The 17,105-nt window shown below is 40.8% G+C and overlaps 1 protein-coding gene across 1 annotated transcript in view; it reads right to left on the minus strand.

Moving 5' to 3' along the window:
* MCM3 (minichromosome maintenance complex component 3) overlaps positions 1-16,820 on the minus strand; it is a 398,684-nt gene extending 381,864 nt beyond the window's left edge. Inside the window, exons 1-2 of the mRNA XM_044061704.1 lie at positions 16,446-16,820; positions 4,805-4,917 (exon numbers count right to left, since the gene is read on the minus strand). Coding sequence (XP_043917639.1) covers positions 4,805-4,917; positions 16,446-16,523 — 191 coding nt within the window. The 5' untranslated portion in view covers positions 16,524-16,820. The remainder of the gene's footprint in view (positions 1-4,804; positions 4,918-16,445) is intronic.
* Between the last annotated feature and the right edge of the window lie 285 nt (positions 16,821-17,105).

A 17,105-nucleotide genomic window follows, 5' to 3' on the forward strand; every position in this document is an offset into this window, starting at 1 on the left:
AAAATTTAGTTGTATTTAGAGGTTACCAATACATGTAACTATGAATTGCAAGGATCAATTCTGGAGCATTGTGGGTGCTGCAAACAGCACTTTTGGCTAACAAAGACTGACAATACTAATTGGGTTCATTCCAATCATGGTATTTGAAACCCAAAATATTTGGAGAAATTAAAAACGGAAGCCAAAATTAAGCATATAAGCATGTGTAACGACACAGATGAAAAAATGCAATTGACGGTCCACTCAGACTCCTCGAAATGTTGACAGGTGAACAAGTTTTTTTTTTGAGGGTCCAATGTTCACATGTGCATTTCTTGGGACACGTCTAGTCACTGGAACATCAGGACAGACTCCCAGTTAACAAGGGTAACAAATGTTGTATATACATACATAAACAGTTTTTTACTCTGTATAACTGAGAAGTCCAAGTAGCCTCTGCAGTTGTACGTGCAAGGTTACATAGGAAAACAATGGATATAGCTTGAACCCTAACATAATGAGCCTTTGGTGGAGCAGAAAGCTGAGTCTGCATTTCATTTTGTTACACAACAGCAATCAGAAACAGATTTTGAAAAAAAAAAAAAATGCAACTGAGTGGGGTGCATGTCTAGGCTTAAAGAACAGTGTGTAGCATACACTCATTAAGCTGAAAGTCTTTGTGTGCTCCACAGGAAACAAAAATCGTAATGTTTTTTGAGCATCCAAGCAATGCAAATACTCTTTTTTTTTTTTTTTTTTTTTTAAATACTCTAACAAAGGAAAGTGATAAGCAAATGTACGGATTTAGATTAGCCTGAACAGCCACTTCAGGCATAAAGGATGTTTTTGTCCTAAGGATACCCGATCCTGCTAAAACATTATGCAAGGATACAGTTAAGACTGGTCCTGAAGTTCAGAAACTCTTCTCGATAAGGTCAGAGCCACCAATAAGGCTTTCTTCCTCAATATGAACTTGATCAATTGAACCAGACAGTTCAAGAGGAGGTCTCGTTAGGCTCTTAAAACCTAAAACCAAAAGGAGAGACTATGGCTTTACACTTGAAAAATGTCTGCACAGATAATTTTATATCCCAAGCAGACTTCAGAGAATATTTCCCTCTGGCAGATAGCAAATTATGGTAGTGTCATAGGAAAGACTACATGTGCAACAAAATAGATTTTCAAAATCTCAGACTTTTTCAAAAAGGTTTGTGGAAACAAATTGTTGTAACCAAGGAAATTACATTTCTGAGCTGAGATAAAGGGGACAATCCAATTAGAATAGTGTTGAGGAAGAGTGAAAGTTACAGGAAAGCAGGAATCGGACAATTTATGTTAAGCTAAAGTGAATGGGAATCCGTGAGCTATACCCTGCATGAAAACAAAGGAAATGTTCATATGATTTATTTTCTATTAAATTTATCTATCCGGACTTTTTCCATTAGTATAAGTCTCTTTTAAAACACTGTCTCGCTATGTTAAAAAGAGTTAACATAGCGACACAGGTTTAAAAAAAAGCAACGGAGATCTCCGTTGCTTTTTTTAAAGCTGTCTCGCTATGTTAAACTCCTTTAACATAGCGACACAGTGTGTAAAAAGCAACAGAGATCTTGCTTTCTCCATTGCTTTTTTTTTTAAGCCTGTCTCGCTATGTTAAATGGGTTTAACATAGTGAGACAGCTTTAAAATAAGCAACTGAGATCTCCGTTGCTTATTTTAAAGCTGTCTCGCTATGCTAAACCCAATTAACATAGCGAAACAGTAAAAAGCAATGGAGATCTTGCTTTCTCCATTGCTTTTGGCCACAGTTCTGATGTACTGCGTAGGCATGCGCAGTACATCAGAACTGCCGCAGATACCAGCCAGCTGCGGAAGGGCAGCAGAGGCATTATACAATGCCATTATTTAATAAAAGTAATTATTTCTTTTCTTAAATAATGTCATAGTATAATAACAATAACCTACTTCTGGGTGTGGGTAATGTGGGATTTACCCATGGTTGTCTTTGTTTGGTCCCTCGGGCTTCGCCCTTGGGACCAAACCACACCAACAGTGGGTAAATCCCGCATTACCCACACCCAGAAGTGGGTTATTGCTATAATATTTGCATAGAAACATCAGCACAAATTGTTAGAAAGAGCACTTCCCCTAAAAAATGGTTTATGTCTTTATATGTAATAAGCAAGAGAGGGGCAACTGAGAACATAGAATACAACTGAGAACGTGAAGGCATAAATGGGTTTGATAGACGGATATTAAAGAGAAATAACTTATGAAATGTAGATATAGTTACCATGGGAAGAAATCTTGTAAAAACAGGCAACTTAGAAAACAAACATGCTGCATATTCTAAAGACAACCACAAGACATTCTATAGTTCTGTCAAGAATCTACATGGCAATACTCAGACCTGCTCTGAGTTACAGCTCAGCGATGACAATACATATACAATACATATACAGAACCAACTGATATTGCCAACATATTGGCAGACAGGTTCAGTGAGAACTATACCCCCTTTCACCCCCTAAAGGGCCTATCACAATATCAGAGGAAAGCCAAGTTCCTATTATCACACCTACGCAGGTAAAAACCGCACTGTCCAAAGCCAAGAAAACAGCTTCCATGGGACCTGATAATATCCCTGGCTGTGATCTACATGAATTACAAAGTGAAGTTGACACCACACCAGAGTACCCTGTTCAATCACAGCCTCATTTCAGGCTTTGTTCCTACCAAATGGCACATGGCTACAGTCATCCCACTCCACAAAAGTAGCGACTACAGACCCTGGGAACAACCCCCCCCCCATTAGTCTGAGGAGTCTGATATACTAGGCCATGAAGCACATAATCATGGACCTTACAAATAAGGACACTGGGAATCAAACTCTGGACCCCACGCAGTTTATGTTTTGATCATGCCTGCTTAACTTGATAAGAGTGCCAACAGAACTGTGGACGAGTACAAGGTAGTTCACACAGCCTACCTAGATCTTGACAAGGCCTTAAACACCATCTCACTCAGGAATCATAGGGGTTTATGCCTAGTTTAGCGAGTCTGTCATAAGATGGGCTGCCAAATGGCTCACTGATAGAACCCACACCATGAAAGTAGCAGACTCCAAATCTGACTAATGACCAGTTACAAGCAGTGTCCCACAGGGATCAGTCCTAGGTCCTCTCCTGTTTGGCATCTACTTCTCTGAAGTTCAAGCGAACACAAAGTTCGCAGATGATTGCAAACTGGGAGCCATTATTGATTCTCCAACTGATGTAGATATTCTACAAAAAGGCCTCACTGACACCAGTGACTGGTGCCAGAACCATGACCTTAAGCTCAGTGCCAAAAGGTGCACCGTCATTCCCTTCAGGAAAAATTCAGTGCCCATGAGCTACCACATAGGCGGTAGTCCACTAAACACCGAAGGTGTGATAAGAGACCTGGAGAAACATGTCGACAGCAACGTCTCCTTTGATAACCCCATCGCCATTGGTCAGAAAGCCCTGTATGGCACATCTCATTACAAAAAGGTTTCTCATACAGAAAGAGGTCATAATCCCTCTCTACGTGTCCCTCAGACCTATTATAAAATACAACGTCCCATTTTGTTATGTACCTCACTAGACGCCTACAACTGGAAAGGCCACAAAAATACATCGCACTAAGGATCTTAGGCCTTAGACATGCGTTATATGGACAGACTCAAAACTCTTTTATCTCCTACTTAGAGGCGATCTCTGCTTGACATACAAAGCCATGTCTGACCCAGAGCTGCTAGACCTAAAGAAATCCCAAACCCTCCGTGCAACATGCTCCAGGGACCTAAACCTCATTACCACAATAAACAGAACATGCTGGAGGGCAGGTTCCTAACCCAGAGACTTCTCATACTCTGGAACAAAACTTCCCATTAAGGTCAAGCAGAGCACTTCATTGGCCCTCTAAGAGGGATCTTGATGAGTGGATGGGTAAATAGGAAGTTCACCCCAGGGATCACTTCAGTGGCCTTGCATAACAGGGGCACTGTGAACTAACTTTGGGCAGCATGATGCCAGGGAATCTTCTTGGGCTAGGCTTATATAGGCTCCAGGGCTGTTAGCCTAGTACACACCTATTAACTTATAAGACTGTATTGGATATAAAATGAATTTTAACAGAATACCAAATTATACAAGTGCACCATGCACGAGAATTGTGCAGTACATAATGAAAAAACGTGTGCAAGTATTTTTTCCAATAAAATTAATAATCACACTGGAGACAACCCACAGAGATACAGGAATATATGGGTACCATTTAGCCAGGAAGCATCTAAAGCTGAAGCCAACCAATGGGGAAATACACAGAACAAATTCTAGGCTGAAGTGTTTATATATCCTGCCAGAAACCCACTTAAACGTTTGCACACCAATGCATTGACTAACCATTCCTCAGATCCAGAGTCACCATCCATGCTACCCTTTGGGGCATAGACTTGGGCTCTGATCATTCTGAATTCCTTGGCTTTACAATCCTGAGATGAAGTAACGAGATGAAGAGATCCAACATAGGGTGTGGATATACCACCACTTTCCTACAACACAGACAACCCAAAAACAAATAAACAGCGCCATCAGTCACCTTCCTCCCATCAGATGTGTTCCAGTTATAAATAGTAAAAGTACCGATTATTGTATTCCAACTGGGAAAGTGAACAGACCAAACACTGGCATTAGACACATTCCAGACCACAAGTACATGAAAAAAAAGCACAAATTAGTGTAATCGATATTTTTGCAATTGATTTTACTAGTTTGATTCAAATCAGAAAGGTTCTACTTACAGCTGAGCTCTTTTCTCGTTTTTTCTGCGCAGATCATTAACATTAACAGTGAGACGATACTGGAATTCAGTGATCATATCCCGCACTTTACTCTGGTAGACTCCTTGGTCTTGCTGGCAACAGAAGAAGAAAATGTGAATTGCAAAAGAGTGCAATTAAAATAAAACTAAAGTATTCTAAATGTAAAGAAAACCCTCCCAACCAAAAGTATTTATTAGAAGGTGTATGTTGCACATGGGACACAACACTAACTCCAGAATGCTGAACAATTTGAATGAAGCATATATGTGAAGTGCTGACAAGGAGGATAGCATATCCTTCAGGGGGTTGCATCACCAAGTTATTGCCTGTTGGTAGCATCATCAGCAAATTGACATAAGCTCTGAACTCAGACGGTTTTGAATTTTCCATGGAGACGCATGCAGCTTGTTTTTCAGGGAGTGAGGCTGTTAACTACAGTAATTCCCTCAATCCCCCATTATATGGCCAAGCAGCTGAAAACATGGCTACCTGCTGTATGATGGCTTCCACAGCTGTCTCATACCCACTATCTGGTGGACACCAAGACGCTGACTAGGATAGAAATACTGCAGAAGGTGGGACAAACTGTGAAGTTATGCTCACTTGATCTGTAAAAGTATAGGAATCATTCCCCGGGGAGTGCACAGCTGTCCTTTAAGGGTCCACTGCAGGAAAAGTTAGTCTTACATTAGGAAAACACAGTAAAATAAAAATAAAGATGGTTTTAATCTATGGGCAAAAATACTACAGTATATAGATAGCTTCAGTGCTCAAAAAATTACTCAGTTTTGGCATCAATATGAATTTCAACCAATTTAAAACAGGTGGGATAAAATGAAACAAAATTGCTGGTAACTTTATGTAAACTATATGGAAAAGTTGCTATCTATCCACCAGGACCTGACACACACACACACACACACACAACACACACACACAACACAAGTATATTTCTTGCAGTGTAAATGGAGCTATTAAGACAGCCAAGCAGTTGTGAGAGCCCACCTGTGATGCATCAAAACTTCATTATCCTGCTCAAAGATATCACTGTATAGTACATAAAATACTTTAAAAATATTACATGGTTTCCTCAAAATATCTGAATATGCTTAGAATATTTTAAATCTTTAGTGTCTGTCAACATCTGCTCAAACCTGGTATTTTACAGCAAGCCACTAATAGACTAGTTTAAAAGCTGACAATAACTTGCAAAATAGATAATCTGAGAAACTGTTGAAACAGGACAAGACTGGAGTCTGTAATCCTTTACTTCATGCAGCTTCAAGATAAGGGTTCTCCCCACTTAAAAGCTTTAAGAAGTGATAAACAAATTCTAAAGTAATGCAAAGTGGTCTGAAAATCACCTACATCATATTAAAAAAAAAAAGCCAGACCATGATCTATATTGGCCAACCCAACATTCTAAAGGATCCAGTAAGGCTTGGGTTGAAATGGTAGATGAAACTTCCCATTTCTGCCAGGGATGGATTACACCTCTCATACCAGGGCTTCCACATACCAGATGCTCTGAAGAGCCCCAGTACTGGACATGCTTACATAAACTCAGACACCACTATATGGCCCTACTCAGAGCTAGCCATCTAAGCAGAAAAAAACAGAATGTGAGGCTCTCCTACAACTTTAACACTCATTGTGTAATTACTGAGAGTGGCACATGGTATAAAGAGGGTGCTGCCATTGCACTGAAACAGGGTTTTAATGGATATCATACCTTCAGCCTCTTGGGTAGCTGTGGGGAGTATAGGCAGCACCCCCCCTTTATACCAAGGTTAACACATCATGCCTTCAGCCTCTTGAGTAGCTGGGGGGAGTAGCTATGTTTAATCAAAAACGAAAATGTTGGGTACTTACCACAATGCAAGGTCTCTACTGTCCTCCAGTCTCAGATGGACTTCCCACCCCAAGTAGGTCCAACCCAATACTAGAGCTTTACTAGTCAAGCTCCTCTCCCCCACAATGCACGGTTCTTGGAGTAGTGTTCTCACAGTGGTACTTCAGATTGTATTTGCCCTAAAGACAGGAATATCCCAAGAAAGGACAATTGGTGACAAAGGTATTGCCCAATAAAAGTCTTCAAATTTGGTCCATTACACTCCATCATGATAAAATATATAGTGTCAATAGGGAAGGGGAAAGGAGAGTAGGATATCAGGAAGGAAAGCGGGACAAGGATCTAGGATTATAGTAAGTATATAACTTGTGCATTGTATGTTGCACTCTCCATCTACTGACAGATGGGACAGCTCCCAGCAGTCCCGAGTGGCCACATGACGGGTTGTATTTAAAGAATGCTGGAACCACAGGCTGATCTAGCTCTGGAAATCAGATCCAGTTGGTAATGTCTGACAAAGCTATGCATACTAAACCAAGTTGCTGCAGCACAGATATCAAACTATGAATGAATATTTGAAAAAAAAAAACAGTGGAAGCCAGTTTGGGTCGTGGCTGAAAAGGGTCAATAAACCAGTCCACTTACCTGAACAAATAGTAGATAATCTGAAACATATCTAGTAGCGTGTGATCTTGGTTTAAGAACAGTGGTACTTTTGAATCGCAAGCAAATGAAATGCAACTGGAAAACCATCTAGAAAAGGTGACTTATGAAACCTTGTACTCAAGTTTGGTTTTAGAAAAAGATAATCTTTCCTTAGTCACTTTATATGGTGCAGATAAAATCTGAACTGATGAACATCCAAGATATATGCAAGGTGCATCTTCCTACATTAGGTTAAATTTGGAAGGACAGGTAAATATAATTTGGTTCAAGGAAGACTCTGTAGAGTATTGTACCTAGTTAGCCACTGTAGCTAGATAACACGTGCATGCAGGTTACAGAGCATGTGCAAGATCAGTGCCATTTTGTGTAGTCAGAGTGAATGGAGATGCACATGCAAGTGTGTTTGAAGTAACAAGTCAGTTAGCTTGACTACATGTTCCAGTTACAGCTCCTGATGTGTTTACGTACAATAAACAACTTGAACCCATCACAATGCCTCAGTGTCTCATTTGAATACAAGAGACATGGTGTCAGAAGAGGATCCGAAGTGAAGCAACTTGCAAACAATGAAGCATGAAGATAGAAGTGAAGGACTATACAGGAGCCAACTCGCAAATAGGTCAGCGGTTATTCAAAGGTACTTAAAACTCATTTAAATGATTTTTCAGTCACCACTTATTTGGCAACCATTCAAAATGTTGAAATAGAGATAAACAAAATGTCCAAAATTGTGACATACTGATAAAAGTATTTGAAATAAATACAGATGTGTTTGCAATAATTTCAAAGGCTAAAATGACTTTTCACAATGTACTACTTTTTCGGATTAACAAACTTTTCAAAGTATCTGGCGTGTTCACAGTGTACTGAAGCATTTTCAGAGAGATTGTTGTGCATTTGAGCATAATTACAAGTACCTGGCCTATGCTTATATTTCAACTTGATAAACTTTTTTTCAATTTACATTTTGTTACGGCAGAGGGACTTCACAGCGCTGGACAGCTGGTATTTGATAATATTGCTGAGAATTTGAGTGTTTGCGCAAGAATGACATTTTCACACAGGCTGCATTTTCTGATAAACACGCACGTACAAGAGCATTTATACTAAATTTAGCTGGCTTGGAAGCCATTGAAAGGGAACGCTCATTTGTGTATGCACCTGCCATGTATGCAGGGAAGGGGGAGAACTGCCATATTGTGATACAGGCTTAAACACGGGAAGACCCAGAGTGCTTAAAACATAAATTTAGAGAAATGTGCAACCCTCAAACAAAATTTACAATGGAAAAGCACATGTTTTACTCAAGAAAACAAAAACCTGGTGGAACTATAGCAGCGTATATTACAGACTTGAGAAATAAAGCTAAAACATACAGACCTGGTGATTTAAGGAGATAAGATGATAAAGACAGGCTTGTGTGGGGTGGAAATAATGCAGCAAGAAAGATTTTGCTTTGTGACAGTGATTTAACATTGAGCAAAGCCACTGGGATTTGTCAAATATATGAGCTTACAGAAAAGCATATGAATATGCTTACGAATGAGAAAAACGAGCATGCAGTGTCTGCCAGTGCGAATGCTGACAATGTACAAGCCAAGATGAAAAAATATATAAACCAAAGGGTGTGGCAGTACCAAACCTTAACTATAAGCAATTGTGCCCATAACTCCTGACCTTATTGTTAATTGTCATAATTGTGGAAGCAGTCATGACCCTAAATGAAAGAAGTGCTTAGCTTTGGGTCAGCATTGTCATAAATGTAAACCGTAAAATAATTTCAAAAGGCTTTGCAAATCTAAAGTGGCACATACTTTTAAAAAAGAGCATCTGAAGAAGCAAGCAGATCAGACAGAAGCTGTGAGCAAACTTTCTATGTTGATAGTGTCTCTGTAAAAACAGTTAACAGCAGATTGTTGGCAGCAAACAGTGAAACATTTTAGAATGCACAGATTAATGGAAAACCTGTAGAGCTTAAAGTAAACACTGGATCCAAGTGCAATGTTATTAGCACAAACGTTTGCCAGTGTAAAAGCTGGCAAGAAACTTGATTCAGCAAAGTGTGGAAAAACAAGTTGCTTATGGTGGTGAAGAGAAACTGATGGCACAGTAGTTTTCACATGCCATTCTGCTGGAACAGCCATGACTTGCAGTTTTACATTGTCAAAACACAGTCATTCTTAGGTCTCAAACAGCGTATGGGACTGATTTCATTTAATAAAAAGAGGTCTATCATACAAGTAACAATGACAGCAATAGTTCTACACTGAATATTTTCAGTGAATATACCAATATCTTCAAAGATGAGCTTGGCAAACTTCCAGTCACATATTCCATGAAGTTAAACTATGAAGTAAGCCCAGATGCGAGACCAGCAAGGAAGGTTCCAGTAGCAATGCACAAGTAAAGTAAAAGCAGAACTTAAAATGGTGCATCTGGGTTTAACTACTACATTAAAAGATCCAGCTGAACGGGTATCCTCCATGGTGGTAGCTCATAAGAAAAGCTCAGATGATACTGGGATATTGGAATACGTACTTATCGAAGAGACTAAAAGTGCTTAAACTTTCTCATCATCCTATGTGCACAGTAGAAAGTAGCCACTCACATGCCAAATGCTACTGTTTTTCAGCCTTTGATGCAAAAGGCTCCTTTTGACAAATTTTGTTGGATCGCATATCATTGTTAACCACTTTCAGTACACTATTTATAAGAGACGGATTTTTGAGAATACCTTGTCTTGCTGTCTTTCTGCTTTTCCCAATTAGGGGTCGCCACAGCGGAACTCCGGTCCGCTAATGACTGGCAGTTGATTTTTACGTGCCGAGTTGCCAGCCCTGACGCACAACCTTCAATGAAGGTACGCCCATTCACACGTCTCCACGCAGAAGACGCTCTAGCTGAGAATCGAACCGGACAGCGTCTTACTGTGAGGCGACAACGCTACCGCAGCACCACCACCGCAGATGGATTTTAAGAACACCATTTTGGACAAATTCTGCCAGTGAATTATTTCAATGTGCGATGGAACAAATTTTCAGGTTATCCACGTGCTATCCCAGACATTATCAGGGGCAATGGTGAAAAAGAGCATGACAGAAACTTCAGGAAAGTTTTGACAGTACATGTGAAGTAAATCAAACTGAATCCTCAGAAGTGTAAACTCAAACAGAAAGTATTTTGGTCTTCTGTCAGAAGATAGAGAAGGAAACTCTAGCATGTTCAATCTGCAATAGTACTAAAATCACACAAACAAAAAGAACCACTTCAGCGAAGCCAGATTCCTGAATTACCATGGTCAATGGTTTCTACTGATATTTTCGAATGGATTAGTCAGCATTAGTGTTAGTAGACTCTTTGTGGTGCAGCGGTAGCATTGTTGCCTCACAGCAAGAGGTTCTCCGGTTAGATTCTTAGCTGGAGTGCGGGGGAGTGCCTTCTGTGTGGAGTCTGCATGTCCTCCCCACAGTTGTGTGGGTGTTCGAAAGACATGCATAAATGGGCATGCCTTCGTTGAAGGTTGAATGTCGAGCTGGCACCTCACCGTTCGTGAAAATCTACTGCCAATCATTAGTGGACCGGAGTTCTGCTGTAGCGATCCCTAACAGGGAAAAGCCGAAAGACAAACAGCAACAAGTGTTTGTAGACTCTTATTCGAATTGGTGTGAAATTAACCTTCCTAACTTAACATCCAGCACTGTCATTACAAAATTGAAGAAACATTTTTCTGTCCATGGTAGTCTGCACAAAGCCGTATCTGACAATGGTGCGCACAGTTTACAAGTCAGCAGTTCAAAAAATTTGCTGAACCTATCACAGTGCATCAGTGTCTCATTTGAATACAAGCAACATGAGATACTCCACAGCTACTTTAAGCACAAAGCTTGGATTAAGCTTCAGAGAAACTCTGCCCTTGCGGAAGGTCAAGTAAGAATGCCAGCAACACAAGGCCTGATGTTAAGAAATTCATCTAGCTGAGGTTATGGTCACAAAAAAAGAAAAAAAGTTTTCCAAGAAATTTTGTTTTGATTGCAGAAGCAGGTTCAAAGGGAGTCTGTGCAAGAGCAGGATAAATCCCCAACGACAAATGTATCTTTGATGGAAGGTCTCAGTAGACATGTGGCTTTCAGCAAGGCTTCAAATACTTTCAGAAATACTATGTGTAGAGCCCAGCATGCATGCGTCTTTAAGAAGCATAGCAAGTGATGCATGTGCATTTGTAAATACTGGGCAAGTGTTGTGTCTAGTGCCATTTTGAAAGTACAGCCAGGGAGTAAGCATGTGAGAATGAACGTAGTTAGTTTGTATACAAGTTACCCAAGTTAAAGTTAATAGCTATAACCGTAGTGTGTTTGTACATAAAGATGCTTGAACAGAATTCACGAAGACTCGTCTATTATACAGAGGCAACTGGGGGAAGTATCATTTGAAGCCACATGAAAACGGAGGTCTGCTAGCTAAAGTAATAGAACAGCTGGCACCAGAGTAAAAGACTTGCCAGGAAATCCAAAATAGAAGACTGGGGGGAGAGCTGAAAAAAGTCAAATCCATTATGCACTGTCCAGGTTGAAAAAAACATTCTTTACGCACTCATGCCTGCCTGGTGGAAGATTCCATGATATAGTCAGTGTATTTAGTACCATGCTACAAGGCAGTAACAAGTCTTTGGTCATCAGTTAACTCTAAGTACTTGGGAGATCCAGAAGGGGACCTAGGACCCAAGGTTGTTTTACAAAATAAGGTCAAAGAAAAGGGAATGAGACTTGTCGGGTCCAGAATGGGACAATGAGAGATTATGTCTGCCTTAGACACTGAAGCTTTTGGTACAAACTGTCATTGAACTGGTGGATATTAACAAAGGAGACCAGGTGGCCCAGCATGGATGAAAACATCCCTAGGGGACTGTTCCTGTTGTGGGATAAGGGCAAAATAGCTGCTACACTTCAAAACGGATCGGGGGGGGGGGTTGCTAAAAAGGTCACAGCAAGGCAGGCCAATGCAGCTGAAAATTTACATCATCACTGCTTCGTTGATGGACTACTCATGGAGGTATCTCATTTGTTAAAATACTGGATCACACTCTCAAGGCCTCTCAAAACAGCACCCCCCCCCAAATTGAGGATGTACCAGACCAGAGAGATCACACCTTGGGAAGGTTGTCCTGAAGTGCCACCAGAGCTAGAACAAGTTTCTTCAATCTCCAGCCCACTGATGTGAAGATGGGATTCTTGACTGACTCAAGTTCTACAAACTGCCCCACACATACACACACTGCAAAAGGGAGGTATCCATGATTAATGTGGACGAAGGAAGAGAAAGATAAATATGCATACTTCTGTTACCAGCAGGAAGGTTACCCACCAAGAGATGTGACGACAACAGGGGGGAGACTGTTTAGAGGACACAATTGGGATACATGGTCCGAAAGAGTCCCACTATAAAACACAAGATTCTCGAATTATGTACTACTGTTATGGAAGCTGCCATGGAACCTAATAAATGAAGAAATGGAAATGCAGGTGGCTTTGGAGTAGTGGACATCCCTTCATCTGCAGGCACAAGAGGTCAGCCTTGACTAGGAAAACTGTTTTATGATACTGCATTTACATGACAACCTGTGAAGTCCAAACACTTGATTGGGTTGCAAGCTTGACTTTTTTTTTTTGTTTGTCAATTCTTGGAATTTCTGTAAATTACAATATAAGCAAATAGCTCTTTGCTTGGATAAAGGGCTCTTTTGCTCTTCTAGTAAGGAGCCACACTAAGTACAGGAACACCTTAAACCCTTGCAGCCACAGATGTGCTGCCACCGCCATGCATTTAGTGAATATCCAGACTGCTGTGGCGAGACCAAAGAGCAGGGACCTGAAATGAGTGACTCATTCTCAACTAGAAGCATAGGTACCTTCTGGACTGCTGTGCAACCTTCACATGATATACAGGCATCTTGAAGGCGGAAAGGACATCCAGTCCTTTCTCATGAGAGAAGGGATGGACTGAACAGTAACCATCCAGAACCCGGTCTTCTTCACAAATATGTTTAGACTGCTGAACAAAATTAGGCCCAAGTTTTTCTTTTTTCAAACTGAAGAAATGGAGCAGACTCTGGATCTTTTCTCGTCTAGTGGGACCTCCTAGATGATTTTTTTCTGGCAGCCTGGACATTTTTGGACTGCAACCCTTCTTTGCTTGGGTGGAACATCTGGCAGGGACTTGAGGGAAAAAACAAAATTATGTAGCCTCTGAATATTATCCTCATCTCCCACAAATCCTGTATGATGGCATTACAATCTTGCAGGTGAAAAGACAAGTATCCCCCAACTGCATCCAGAGTGGAGCAATTTTTCAGAACACTGAAAAGATTTAATCAGGAAAAGGATTTCAGAACCCTTGATTTTACAGTCCTCAGCCACTAGGGTGGCCCTGGGGCAAACTGCTGGGACTTCTTGAACCGGAGACACTTTCGTTCCCTCCCCTCCAACACCTTGAGAATGATCTCTGAAGTTTAGAGGAAAAATTCCCCACAGCAGACATTTTGCTCTCTCTCACCCTTAGACAAAGTACCCCTTTCATTTGGGAACATAGAAACAAATAAGGGAGCATTTAAGGAAGGACATATTAAAGTTGCCTGCAAAGTCACATAGGTACAGCCAAGCTTGACATTGCAGTGCCAATGACAGCCACTCTCAATACACCAGCTGCCCCTCAGAAAATCCAAATCCCATCGAGCTACGCGCTCGAGAGACTTGAACCTCAGCACTGAAATAAATAGGACATGCTGGAGGGACAGATTCATAACCCAGAGGCTCCCTTCACTCTGGAATAAAATCCCAGTCCAGGTTAGGCAGAGTCCCTCATTGACTCTCTTCAAGAGGAATCTTGATGAGTGGATGGGAGATTGTAGGTTTACCCCGGGTATCACTTCTGTGTCACTATTAGACAGAGGCACAGTATACTAACCTCGAAAAAGGGCATAGCAAAATAAATTTAAAATGGGTGGCGAAAGCCAAACACATTCTGGCTAGGCTTATAAATGCCCTAGGGCAGATAGCCTAGTATGAACCTAAGAACCATCTACTACATCAGAAATCAGCCTTATGATACCATTTGTAGCAGATGGCAAGGTAACCCGTTATGACTCCATGGACTTTCTAGTTTATAGACTCCTGACAAAACGTAATAGTTTGCTAGCTAACTTCCTCTAGTGACTGGCAATATGGCAGCTGTTAACTTTCATAATCTTGGGGAAAGTTCCTGAGGGATATACACGCACACCAGTGCTCTGAACTACTTAGGCAGATGGACTATGGATCTTTCCTCAGACAGCTATTGCAATGACAGACTCAAGATTCCCTTTACTCCAATGTGACCAATTCCTGGGAGATACTAGGACCTTGTTTGGCTCATGTGGTATAGGCTCCACTACAGAAAACACTATCCAGCAGAAAAGTACACACCACAGCATTCAAATACAGTGAAACGGATTTTATTTTTGGTCCGTAGTCTCACAAGTGGGCCACTTCAACAAAAAACTTTCATCAACATACTATATGGCTGGATTGTATTCTTGCCTTTGTTTAATTTCCATGCACTTTGCACACCAGAGAACTGCATTTGAGCTTCTGTTTTTGGATTTATAGGTTTCACTATATCAGGATTCCATGAAGTCCTCAGCAAAACCATGCCAATAAGCTTGTCAGTAGGGAGAACTATCATAGAAGTTGATGGGCTTGCTTCAAAAGGCTCAAAAAACACTTACTTGGGGGACAGGATATCAGTTGGCCAGTCCCCCCCTTTGTCTTTGCATTTCTATTAGAACACCAAAAGTGGTATACACAGGGGAAGTTTGACGTTTCAGGGGACAGTTCCCATTCATCAAGGTCAGTACCCTCAGTGGGAATATGGGATGGATACAGTCTCTCAAGCAGGCTGAAACCTGGAACAGATTATGATTAAATCCAAAGGTCACAAATACATAAGGAGGTCTTTCCCAACAGGATTATCTGGACAATCTCCTCATAAGCTGGGAACACTATGGAAACGGACATAAATAAGAGACCGCAGATCCAAAGCAAAATCCAAGGTAAACCAACCAAAACACTGAATCCCAAAGCACAGCTGACGTAAATATATTTCAGGTGGAGACTACAGACGAGTTCTTGGTGGCCAAAACACTAGGAAGGTCCTGAACCAAATGGAGTCAAACATGCCCCAGGAGATTAGCACACACCTCTGGTCCCAAAGACATTGTCTCCAAGAACCTAAACAATGTACTGGGTATAAACACCATCAGAGGCGTGATCAGGGAAGTTGGGGGGGGGGCTTATTCCAAAGCTACTGGATCCTCCATAGTGACATGGGATGGAGCAACTACAAAGAGTTGGAAGAACCATCTCTCTGCCCCCAGTTTTGAGGAGAAGGAATAGTTTCTATGCTTCTTCAGTACTGCTTGAGGAGGATAGTGGCTGAAAAATTTTAACTTTGAATAGGTAAGGGAAGATTATTTCTTTAGAGAGCAATCCAAAATATAGTCTTAAACGCTCACGAATTTTGCATGGGGGTCAGGGAAGTCTTCAGCCATCTACACAAATTCGTTCGCTCATTCTCTCTCTCTCACATGTGGTAAAATTGACATACATTAACACAAATTGACCTGAGAGAGATCAATTTTGACAGCGTGCAGACAAGGTTTATACATATAGGTAAAATCACGAAAGTTTAAGGCAACAAACCATGTCTGCTCTCGTTAGTATTCTGTAATCTACCAACTAAAATGAAGAACTTCCACGAAACTGTAACCAATACAGTCTGAAAAGTTACAAAAACAGTATGCGCAAAAGATGACAAAGCTGCCAGTTCATTACGATACAAAAATAAAACAATCGCCATACAATTAACTCTTCACAGTATCCAGCCCAATTAGTACATTTGGGCAATCAACTAATGTGAGCCAATTACAAACTACTGAAATACAATTTCAATAAACACGCAGTACCGTCCAAATACACACTAACACACAAAGATTAGAACACCACAGCTGTAACACCATAACGAGTTTAATCAAAATATCACATAAACCGGTACAATAATTATTCAACACACCTCATCATCCAAAAAATCAAGATATTCTCTTTGTGCCTCTCGCAGTTCTCGATCATCTACAACGGGGGCAGCAGCCATTATTCCAAAGTTGATAAAAATGTTTTTCACACTGTAGGAAACCACTCAGTGGAACACAAGTTAAAGTATGAAGTTAGCTTATACTGTACTACCCGGTTAATAATATTTTTCCCGCCAGTACACCTTATAAGGGACAGCAGTCTACTATTCCTATTGGCTGACGGCAGATTGAAGGTTGCTACATATTCAGTGTGTTATTGCCAAGTACTAATCAAAAGACAGTAAAACATGGGTGTTGCAGTTTACGGTCTGCAAAGAACGACACAATTAGCCAATCAGTTATATGGAGAGGAAAATCGAAACTGAAGGTCGTTCTTATTTTGTGGACATTATGTAGTAAGCGCGCGAGAAGCTTTTGTTACTTCAAAATGGAGGAAAAATACCCGCGAAATGCTCTTTAATGACGTTTATGCGTTTTCCTGATTGCATACGATTGGCTACAGGAAATGTTTTAGTAGCAGAACAATTTCAGGCAGTGGGGAGATTCTGTACTTAATTTCTATATGCGATCCTATTTATGTTTTTGTTGCACACCGAACGGCGAACAGTGCACTTTTGTGTTTACATTTAGAATGGCGAGCT

Source organism: Protopterus annectens, chromosome 2.part0 (assembly GCF_019279795.1).
Source record: "Protopterus annectens isolate FY-2018-M chromosome 2.part0, PAN1.0, whole genome shotgun sequence".
Classification (NCBI taxonomy): domain Eukaryota; kingdom Metazoa; phylum Chordata; order Ceratodontiformes; family Protopteridae; genus Protopterus; species Protopterus annectens.